This window comes from Pteropus alecto, unplaced genomic scaffold (assembly GCF_000325575.1).
Source record: "Pteropus alecto unplaced genomic scaffold, ASM32557v1 scaffold94, whole genome shotgun sequence".
NCBI lineage: Eukaryota > Metazoa > Chordata > Mammalia > Chiroptera > Pteropodidae > Pteropus > Pteropus alecto.
The window spans coordinates 2,605,949-2,617,757 of record NW_006437736.1 but is presented as its reverse complement, the minus strand read 5'-3'; the positions used below and the strand labels follow the sequence as shown (position 1 = coordinate 2,617,757).

At 43.9% G+C, this 11,809-nt stretch overlaps 1 protein-coding gene across 4 annotated transcripts in view; it reads right to left on the bottom strand.

The window, feature by feature from the left end:
* Positions 1–5,593: 5,593 nt before the first annotated feature.
* Positions 5,594–11,809, bottom strand: part of LARGE1 (LARGE xylosyl- and glucuronyltransferase 1) — a 484,407-nt gene continuing 478,191 nt past the window's right edge. For all 4 annotated transcript variants that reach the window (XM_015591589.1, XM_015591588.1, XM_015591590.2 and 1 more), the window contains 2 exons: positions 9,470–9,665; positions 5,594–7,188 (listed from right to left, as the gene is read on the bottom strand). In XM_015591589.1, the coding sequence (XP_015447075.1) occupies positions 6,994–7,188; positions 9,470–9,665 (391 nt within the window). In that variant the 3' untranslated portion in view covers positions 5,594–6,993. The remainder of the gene's footprint in view (positions 7,189–9,469; positions 9,666–11,809) is intronic.

Below are 11,809 nucleotides of genomic sequence, written 5' to 3'. Positions count from 1 at the left end.
CTTTCTCGTTCCTGACTTGGATGGTTTCTGTGTTCATCTTCTGCATGAAAACAGTGAGCTTCTTCTCTGTGTCCTCTTTCAATGCCCATGGTGCTGAAGCTAGCACGCACAAAAAGTTCTCATGGACTATTTGTTGCATTTAATTAAAGAAAAAAAGAACATGCCCGCCCCATCCTAGGAAGAGAATGATCACAAGGGAACAAGAGAAAGGGTGGTGGAGGAAAAGCTGCGGAGTCAAGATGTCTGTCATAGAATGAAGAGATTTCTCCTTTCAGAAATGTTAGTGCTTTCGAAATGAAATGTTCGTGTCCAATGCATGTTGATACCACACCCGACGTCGAGCAAGCCTGGTATTACTCAAAGTAGTTTACAGTGAGCATGTACTGAGTGTCCCTTTGTGTTGGACAGTGTGCCAGTGATGGGACACGGTCGTTACTCTTTCTTTCAAGGGGTGCCCAGTCTAGCCTGGAGTGGGGTGTGGATCGGGGGTCGGGGCATTGGCAATCACTTGGCTCGTGGCAGGTGGAAGAATCCTAAGGTGGACCTGGAGATTCCTGCCTCCTGGTGTGTATATCCTGTATAACCCTCTCCCCTTGACTGTGGGCAGGACCTGGGAATATGATGAGATGTCACTCCCATGACTGTGTTAAGTTATGTAAGACTCTATCTCAGTAGGATGGAGGGAGAGGTTCTCTTGCTGGCTTTGAAGAAGTGAACTTCCATGTTGTAGAGAGGGCCAGGAGCTAGAGAATGGCAGCTGTCCTCTAGGAGCTGAGAATGGCCCTGAGCCTACAACCAGCACGAGAGCACGGCTCTCAGTCCTATAAGCACAATGTAATCCGATTCTTCCAACAAACAGTGAAGAAGATCCTGAGCTCCAGATGAAAACCGCAGCATAGCTGATCCCTTGACTGTAGCCTGGTGAGATTCCGATGAGAGGACTCGACTATCTCATACCTGGACTCCTTATTCACCCACACTGAGATAATAAATGAGTGTTGTTTTAAGCCACTTAGTTTGTGATAGTTTGTTACAGTACAATAGAAAACTGATACATCCCTCTAAAGATATTAAATGCACAACGAGGGGGCTGTTATAATCGTATGACATTTTATCCTGCGAGGGAAGCAGTAGAGCAAAGTGGTTAAGAAGGTGAACTCTGGGGCCAACCTGATTGGGTTTCAATCCTGCTTGGCTACTTACTGTGTAACTTTAGGAAAATTACTTAACCTCTCTGTGCCCCCATTTGCCCCTTTGTTGAGTCTAGTAATAGTACTTACTATTCAAACCAATTTGCTATTGAACTTAACGATAAATATAAAACACTTAGAACTGCGGTTGATGCATAGCAAGTACTACCAAAGTGCCTCGTAACATTATTATCAAATCAAAACAAAACAGGAATTGTGTTCAGAATTATGGAAGATCAATGGCCTCATATTATATAGAAACTGAGCTCCAGAGAGATGAAGGGTCTTGTTCAAGGCCAGAGGGATAGTTCTAAATTCACGAACTATATTTTGTCCTGAAGATAAAGGCTCTTGAAGTCTGCAGGATAAAAGTCATACTATCACCCATTCACGGGAAAAAACAGGCCTAATCAGGGTCCAGAAAAACGGGGAACTATTAGGCCTTTCCATGCTGGTGGGCCACTTAAATCAGGTTTATCAAAAATCCCCCTGACCTTTGATGTCTCCTCGTAGTAATCTTCCAGCCCTCCCTCAACTCTGCTTCTTGTCTATAAATTTCCTGGAGTGCTCTGTATCATTTATATGATCTTAATATTCATGTGGAAGGGAACCAAGTTGCCCAGTTCTACCTAAGTATCAAATAATCTTTGGGGAGGGTGGACTATTAACTAGCTATTGTGGGCCCATACATAATGAAGTCAGAGAGAAGAATTCTTACATTGTTATCTTTTTTTTTCCTGGCTGATCTGGGAAACTAAAAAGCTTCACATTTATATCCACACCTAATATATGTCCATCCTAATCTACGAAGCATTTCATTTAGTGAATATATCTTAAAATTTGCTATAAAACTTTTAAGCAGATAGAAAATGATGCCTTTCATTGTCTGACGATATGGCAACTAAGTGGGATTAGTGATATGTCTTATGATACCATGTACTGCTGTAGGGTCAGACTGTCTCACCAATGCCTGTGCATACACATCGATGGTAAACCTTCTGAGTCCTGGCTTCTTTACCACTATCTGCCACAAAATTTTTGTTATGTAATATGCTTTGTAATATCAATATGAAGTCACATATACATACATATCTAGTCTGAATTGGCCTGTGTCTGTCTACCTATTTCTTATTCACAACAGTCAACTAGCAAAACAACTGTTTACTCTTTAAAAGTGTCATCACAGAGATGTTCAATAAATATTTGTGGAATGTAGAAATAATGAGTGCAAATTATTCTGATACCACTTTGGGCCTTTCTTCCTTCGGAATCACAGAAGCATAACTTACCTAGGAATCTGTTGAAGAGTTTTGCGCCGAGTGAGCTCTATCAATCAGTTCATGACATCATCCTAGCCGCACTGATCAGATGGTCTTGGTACCACCCCCTTGGGAACATTTTCCCAGAACTTCATTCCAGAAGATATTATCTCTCAAGATTTTCTGAATGTGTTGGAACAAACCAATGACCAATTCCATCCAAGATTCACAATCAGAAACCCTCCATTTTTGTGGCGCCCCATTATCTCCTTTCAGATATCACCAATCATTACTTGAAATTAGAAGGCACGTACTGAGAACATTTTCGTTACATGAACAAAAACCATGGAATCTCTCTGACATTAGAGTCTACGGGTCCGAAACGTCTTAGAATGCATTTAGCAGATACCCGACACTTCATAAACTTCAATGGCATTAAATTGGAAAATCACCCTTTAGGATTAAAAAGGGAAAAAAGCATTAACTATGAACTACATGAAGATATGATCGCACAAGCTGATTTCAGTATCATATGAGGAGAGAGCAGCACAAAGTAGAAAGATAGGTGTTTTTGAAGTCAGCCAGATTTTGATTTGAATTCTCCATGACCAACCTGTGTGATTTGGGGCAAGTCACATAATTTCTCTGAGGGCTCCACTAACTTAATAATAAGAATACCTTCCTTATATTAGAATGTTGCCGTGTGGACAGATCAGTGCCAACAACCATAGAAGTCTTGCTGCAGTAAATGGTAGTTTTTATTATCTTCAAGTGTGCAAAAGCTGTGTCGGACAGGATTTTAATCACGTTTCTTCTACAAACACAGAGCCCCCTAAAGGCCTGGTGACCACAAATGAAGCCTTAACTCAAAAACAGTAGAGTCTTTGAAAGGAACAGAATTAAAGTAGGGTCTGTTCTTTCATGATGGGGTACAAAGAAGCTATTAGTCAACTCTGCAAATATGTGCTCTGTAACTCAGCTCTACATATTCAGAGGGATCACTTGAAAGCAGCAAGTTGCGTGGAGGTCCGAGGGGGAGCTTAAAACGTGGTTGGTGTCTCTACCTGTGCCATGTCATCTAGGAAATCATCCAGGAGAAGCGTTCAGGGAATCCGCCCTCCTACAGTTGACTCAGCTGTCTAAATATGGTTATAGATTTCTCAGGTCTATTTCAAATGAATTTCCAGAAAGTCCACAAGCAGAGCAGGAATTAGAGCATCTAGGAAAGGTTGCTATCTAGGCTGTGTATGCTATTGGATGGATGCCGAAGGAAGGCCAGACATCTAATAATCTTGCTATATAGGTTGAAATCCTCCTGTCTGCCAATATTTAATATCTATTTATTTTTTAGTAGGGAAGGGAGCAGCATTGCAGGCTATGTTGCTTTGGAGTCAGACAAGTAGGTCTGGGTTTAAATTCTGGTTCTGCCATGTATTAACTATGTGAATTTGGGGAAGTTCCTTAATTTTCCAGAGCTCACTCAGTTTCCTCATCTGTAAATAAGAATACCCACTTTGCTGTTCTGCTGCAAGGATTCAATGAGTTAATCCATACAAAAGGTCCTTCCACACAGTGGTTACTCAATAAATCTTAGCTCTGCCAGACACTGAATATGATAAGGGCTAAATAAGAAAATCCTTTTCTTCCTCCCAGCTGAAAACCAAGATAGTATTAGCTTATCTAAGCATGAAAACATCAGTGTGACCCATTTACAAGCTTGTTCTACCCTAAGGAACTGATATGGAGGGATCAACATCGACAGCAATTGCCTCTGCCCAAATGGTGTAAGCTCCCCACAGATGAGCTGCGGCTGGCAATGAGCTGCTGCTCCCAATGTAAGTTCCGGGGAATTAGGCTGTTGTCTCAGCCTCCATGTTGAACTTGGGTGTCAGTCAACATCTGTGCTCTAGCTGTGAGATGGACTTCACAGTGTCGGGCATCTGTTTGCGGGGGAAATAGGATTTTCTCCTACTGGTGTGAAATGTCAGTTTCAGACTTTTATAAATTCAGTGTACATAAAGCTACATGGTCCCCCAATTTACATTTATTGTTTCAAAGTAATTAGCACCTTCTTTCATTCTCGGAGGTGACCCAGTTTGGAAGATAAATTATATGGTCACTACTATACCCTTAGAACTGCAAGTGAAAGCAAGGTGGCCGGGCATGATTCAGGTGCCATGAAAAGTTAAAAAAAAAGTAAAAGCTTTTAAGAAATTAAAAATTGATTTTTAACATTGAGGAATCAGTGGTGCCCAGCACATTTTCACTTGGCTCAAGTTTTTGGTAGTGATTAATTCAAAAACTGTATCAGTACATCTGTTGATCCCAGCCTTCTCTAGAGGAGGAAGAGAATTTTTGTGTGGCTCTGTGTGTACACAGAGGAAAGGCATCGGTGTGCTGGTATATAATTAACAATTGGCTCTGAGGCGTGGTGGTGTCTTCTGATTTCTATGGTGTAACTACTCCCATCATGGCCATTTTCAAGCCACAAATGAGGTATCACTGAACACAGGAGAAAAGAGACGCACACAGTTAAGTTCTTGAGAGCTGGTAGGAGCTGGCTCCCACATCCCAATGGACAAAGGGTATTTAACATGTACTTTGAATACGTTGGTAATGTTTTCCTTTTCACACTATTCATGTATTTTATAATACACATGCTGAAGATGTGCAATATATGTAATGTATGTATATAATACACACATGTGTATATACACACACACACACAAACACCTACATACGGAGACACATAAACTTACTTATATCTGCGTGCTATAAGTGTGATATATCTGTGTGACATAGTCCTAATAGTTGTTTTCCTAATTTTTAAAATAAATCTGAGCGAAATATCCACTGGAGCATGTAACACATCGAGGGTCTCATAAACCAGGCTGGCGTGGGGCTTCATATGACCACCAGGACAAACGGATGGCGGGGTTCACTATACTACTGATGACCACAATTTACCTCGCTAGCCCGCATCTGGTATATATAAAACATCTGGCTTTAGAGTTGAGACAGCTACTAAATGGTAAATGTGCAAATGCTCTGAGGGTTAAAGGAGAGAGTGAAATCTAAACTCGGGCAAGGAGAAAAATGGCTGAAGTTCAAAGGATGAGAAAAATAAAACGGGAGAACAGGACGTGTAAAGTTGCCATTTATCAATTCTGCTCTCTACACGGAAGTGTGCCTCAGCAGATTTCTTACAAGAGTGGGAGGGGAGTGGGGAAGAAACAGTCCATACTTCCGTTTATTGAATGCAGCGTTCGCTGGTCACATTGCAACTCAATACAAACAGCCCAGCAGAGTAGGGCACTGACTCTTATTCTCATCAATGTAAACACAACATTAATATTGAAGATTCAAGAAAATGGGTAGAAAGTCCAGTGTCTCCTCAATCTGTGTAACAGTGAAGGTGCTTGCCTACCCTCTGTACTGGTTCCAAATGGAGCCTGAGGTTGTGACCTCGACCCAGCCGTAGGAAAGCAGGCACGAACACAGAAGAACCTAACACCTTCTTCGCGACGGGCTCCAAATGGATGGGTGAATCTTCGGAACTGGGCTCGCCTGAATTGCGAAAGTTCTTCTAAAGGCCTGAGAGGTTCATACCTTTCATGTGCGCTCAAACAGCCCCTTCGAAGCCCTTTCCCCACGAATCAGTCATTGCCAATAGAAAATGTGACCGGTGGTGAGACAATCGGTTTTCGTATTTCCATCTTAGCCCCTGGATTCTGGGGAGGAAGGAATTCAAGGTCATGGGGGCCTCGGTGATAATCCTGACGAAGGCTGCCCATGTTTAACCACTGGCTGAAGCCTCTTCCTCCTTGCTGGGCCACTGCTGATAGACGGGCGTTGGTTGAGGCAGTTGGTTTTTCCTTCAGAGCCTTAAAAGATCAGATTTTCTATTTTGGATTCCCAGACCAAAAACAAACAAACAAAATCCCCCCGAATAAACGAAAATCAAAACAAGTGCGACCTTGAGGATAAAGAACCAACCAACCCCACCACCAGGCCCTACCAGGTACAACATCCCCCACTGGGTTTTTCCAAATGGTTGGTTCTGATCATTGGTTTGCCCTCCCCTTGGATAGCCAGCTAGATGCTGGGGCAAAGAAGAAAGTTTCCTTTGAATGAAGACACATTTTTGCTTTTATTTCCTGGGATGGCTGACCCCCGACACCCTGACTTCTCTCTCTTAAAAAGCAACGAGAACATCCTAAAGACCTGCTTAGTTTTGCGGCTTTGTGGTAGGGTAACCCCATTGCTCCCTCTCACCCTCCATGTCCCATTCTTTCAGATTCTGTGTGGATGAGCTATTTTTCCACATTCTAGAAATGCCGGGTCGTGGGGCGCAGAGGATGTGACTTAATCCTTGTCTCAGATCTCTAGTGTGGGCAGCTTTGTTGGGCCAAAGGGAGAAATAAAAAGAAACCAAAAAAAAAAAAAAAAAAGCACTGCTCAGTTTTGAGTTTGAAGGCTGGGCCCCAAACAGCAAGTGGCTCTCCCCCTGAAGAATGTCTCTCCCTAGTGGTGGCTTCTTGGTGCTAGCTGTTGTTCTCGGCCGTGAGATATTTGAGGGCAGCAAAGCCATAGCGGCGGGAATTTTTTTGAAACTCTTCTTTTAGGGTTTTGAGACAGATGCGGTATTGCTTGTTGGACCGGAACTTGGTGATGTCAAAGCTGGGGGCGTGAGGCATGTGGATCATGTAGGCGTTGGGCAGCACGATGAATTCATATTCCTGGAAGAAGACAAGAGCAGCTTGAGCACTTTCGAGAGCATCTTGAGCACCCTCGGTAATGTATGATGACTCCAAGTGGAGGACCGAATGACAGTAAAGGAATGCAGTGAGGAATGACATCGAAAGGGGGGCAGCACCACGGACAGCGCAAACCACGTTGTTTCCGTGACTTTGGGCAAATTACCACGCTTCTCTGAGCCTTAGTTCCCTCACCTATAACGTGAAAGTAATAATACCTACCTTGAAAGATGACTAATAATGTATGGCTAGTGCTGGGCGGAGCTCATGGCCCATAAAAGTTTCCTGATCATGTGAGCACATACCCACGTGGTTGCTCTTGAATGATGCAGGCCATGAGAGATTCTCTGGCTCAATGAAATGACGTCATTTGCTATGACTTCTCATAGGGCTTGATGAGAACTGACAGCCTCAACAGATTAGTACAGAAGAGGGGACAGAAAAGGAATACAGAAAACAAGCTTCCACTGGACTGAAGCTCCTCAAGAACAAAACTCTTGCCTACACATCTTAACACGAGTCATGCCATCATATGGCAACCTCCACACGGCAAAATACAGACCGAAACTCAGATCAAAAATAAAATGCCTCTGCATAGCCAAAACAGGTGACAGAAATTTAGGACCTGTAACTCAGAGGACCCAGCACACTTTCATTCAGAAAATCTATGTGCACCGATTTTGGATATAATGTCTGAGAAGCTTGGTCATCTAGTTTCCCAGCCCAGAGCAGAATAAACTCAGAGAGGGAAAAATTGGGATGGGGAAAGGCAGCCTATAGATGGAGGAATAATGATAGCAGAAAAAAAAATGACAGCTGATGGTGAGGAAGAAGTGAGAAAATCCATGAAAAGAAAATTCAAGAACTCCCAGAGCTTAGCTGGCTGAGACATTTCGAGTGGGGACAAAGAGCTGTATCAATTCCACTGGACCCATAGGTGTGGCTGGATTACCTGTCAGGTGTCTATTCATTATTTCCTGAAATTGTTGGAAAGGGTAAAATTATGTTCGGCATATGCTATTGGCAAAGAAAGGAAAATAAGCAAGAAATTTTCAAGAGTTCTGTCAAAACTGCCTGAAATAAACAAAGCCCAGATCTTGGTGCTGGAAAATTAACTTTGAGCCAGCTCACCTCAACCCACTGCTGGATGCAGGACTATTACAATGTTTCTCTCAAGCAGACGCTGAGGTAGACTCAACATTTCTGTCTGTGAATAGCACTGGACCCCTTCCAAGTATTACTGAAAATATGGATCCTAAAGATTGAGCTCTCTGCTGTTACATATGGACACTGTTCTGCAATATTTTATCTATGTCAGTGGTTCTCAGACCTAATGTTCATGAAAACCAGCTGGGACTACTCTCAAACACACTGGAACTGTTGGAAAGTTCTCAAGGTTGATTCTCAGCGAAGCCAGGCTTGAGCATCCATCTTTGCTTTGCCTGACTTTGGGGTGCTCTCGTTGAAAGGTGCATTGGAGAACATCATACAAAGAGAAGGAGGGTTGGGTTGAGGGGTCCACGCACCCTTCCTAACTTAATCCGATCAGCTTTGCTTTTGCTTAAAATAGGGTTGACCAACTAAAGCATGTCCAGCCCACTGCATGATTTTATAAATAAGGCTTTACTAAAACACAGTCACACTCATTTGTTTAGACACTGTGAATGACTGAACTATGGCAGCTGAGTAGTTGTCATTGAAAATGAGACCCTATAAAGCCCCCTACAGTGCTTATCTTGGTCTTTACAGAAAAAAGTTTGCAAATCTTTGGTTTGGTTTAATCTCTTAGAATTTTGCAGGAGATTTCGAAGTAGGTGCTCAACAAGTATTAGCTGAATGAATGAAGGGTGTCATGACTAAATATAGCTCTAAAATATCACACTTTCAGTTATAGCGTAGGATAATGAGCTCCATCTTAGCTGCATACTTTATTTAGATGAAACTCGTGGAATGCTTTGTGTCAATTATACGACTCACAAGGTGAGTGATGAGTGGTCATCATTTGCTTGTCTTCATCACTGGCTTGAGTGAAGATGAGGGGGTGAAATGTTTGTCACAACACACCCACATTTGCCTGGGTCTTGGCCTGGAACCCAGCTCTCAAGCAAGGAAAGAAGAAAGAGGTCCAGGTCCCTGGACATATTTTATTCCCTCTTAGGTCTCTGTGTTCTTACCTCCAAGGCCCCTTTCGGCTCTAAGATCAAGGCCTCGCCTCCCCGCCCCGCCCCTTCCGCCCAGGTCCATGACATCCCAGTCTCCTTACCTGCGCATCTAGTTCCATGATATGAGCCACCTTGTTCCAACCAAAGCCCACAAACCTCCGGTCATACTCAGGGCAGTCCCGTCTCACGACAACGTACGGCTCAAAATCGGCCTCCCATTCAACCCGGTAAGGCGTGGTGGCGGTCCGCCACTTGGCGAAGTTTGTGGGCGCGTGGCCTTTTGTCCAGACATGGTACCTGGGACACACGGAGAAAAGCCACTGAATGCAAAGAAGGAAGCCGAGCTTTCCAAATGCCGCTGATTTAGGGGAGGAAGAGGTAGGTATGTGCTGATATAGTTCTCGTTGTGGGTTGAATTGTGTCTGCCCACAGAGTTATGCCGGAGACCTGGCCCCCAGTACCTGTGAATGGGCCCTATTTGGAAAAGGGGTTTTGCAGATGTAATCAAGTTAAGATGAGGTCACAGGGGATTAGGGTGGGCTCTAATGGCAAGACTGGTGTCCTTACAGGAAGAGGTAAGTTGAATGCAGAGACACACAGGGAAGAAAACCATGTGAAGACAAAGGCAGAGAATGAAGTGATGCGCCCACATGCCAAGGAACGCCAGGGGTGGATGGTAACCATCTAGAAAGAGGCAGGGGAGGATTATTCTCTAGAGTCTAGCGCCTTCGGCGGCGGCAGGAACCTGCCAACGCCTCAATTTCGGATATCTGGCTTCCAGAACTGTGAGAAAGTAAATTTCTGTTGTTTTAAGTCCCCCAGTTTGCAGTATTTTGTTATGCCAGCCCTATGAAAGTAATTTAGTCTATTATCCACATCCTTCACTGCTGGGGGACTCTTACTGTGAAAGGATAAGTGAACTCCCACAGTGCTCAGTGTCATTTATACAGAACTAACTGCAGGTTAGTCTGTACTAGTTACTCCTATCAGAGGCCACTGTGGAAGGCAGAGGTCTAAGGTGACCGTCCATGACACTCCCTTTCTAAAACGTTGTCCCCCTGGACGCGGAACCTGTCAATATATCACTCCCGTGATTATGTTCCATTATACGGCAAGAGGAGTTTTTGTAGATGTCGTTAAGGTTACTGATTAGCGGAATTTGGAGTAACTGAAAAGGAAGGTCACTGTGGTAAACCTGACCTCATTGTGCGACCCTTCAGATCTGGGTCTGGAAGAAAGCCAAGAGCCATATCTAAGCTGTCTACGGGGCCCGCATGGCAAAGCAGCAGCGGGAGAGTGGTGACTCGCTCACTCCTACAATCACGAGCAGTGAGGCTGAAGGAAGACCACAGGCAGCTTGCCCACAGCTGGATTTCAACCAGGCGGGACCCTGAGCAGAGCCTTTGGCCATTCTGTGGCCCTCAGAGGCTGTGAGATAATACATTTATATTGTTTTAAGCTTTTAAATTTGTGGTAACTTTTTATACAGCAATAGGAAATGAATACAATCATATAACAGTGGTAATAAGCTAATATTTATTCAGCACTTATTATGTACTGGTTATATTGTTAATGCTATATCTATAGTTTTAAATTCTTATAAATTACTCAATGTCAAGTTACAAATTGTGAGTGGCGGAGCTGAGACTCAAACCTAGGCAGCCTGGCTCAAGGGCCAGGACCCTCAACCACTGTGCTGGGTTACCTTTCCTATAGGTCACTGTCACCCACACTCTCTGGCTTATAACAAATAGAGAGCATGTAGTCAGTGACTGTACACACTAACTTGAATAAACGAATGAGTAATCTTAAAAACTTGAGAAATACCTGAAACAGAAGCCTGTTAGTGGGGCAGGACTATGCCTCTGGGGGCTACAAAGAGAAGGTAGGAGGCTGGGAGTCTAGTGAAGCCTAAGAAAAAAGATTTAGGGAAAAAGAACATTCTAGAAAGAAAAGCCTCATAAAACGAAAGCGAGATGAAAGGATGGGAACCCAACAACTTAGCTGTAGGGAGAAAAGAGCTCATAGTCCTGGTGGCATCGCTACTTCAAGGAAGGCTCTCCAAGCAAGTGAGGACGTGTGTGTGTGTGCATGTGTGTGCGTGTGCGTGTGTTCTGTGCAGCTAGCAGGCTCGTCTGGTAGGTGGTGGGGCTGCTTCCTTGCTTTGGACTTCCCCAAACCCTCGGAGAACCATCCAGTGTGGCCAAATGGGCACTGGCCAACTTTCAGTAAGCTGTGCCATTGGGGGCCATGGGCAGGCTGGAGGAAGGCAGTGACCTGTGTCTCCAGCTCCACCAATTTGGCACCCGCCACCAAAACCAAATTCACTTGAATGGAAGAAAAATGAAAGGTCCGCAATGCCACTTTAATGGAGTGTGAAAAGGAGGGATATTGCGAGATGTCGGGACTAATCCAGAAATCCGGCCAGGGAGGGGGTGACT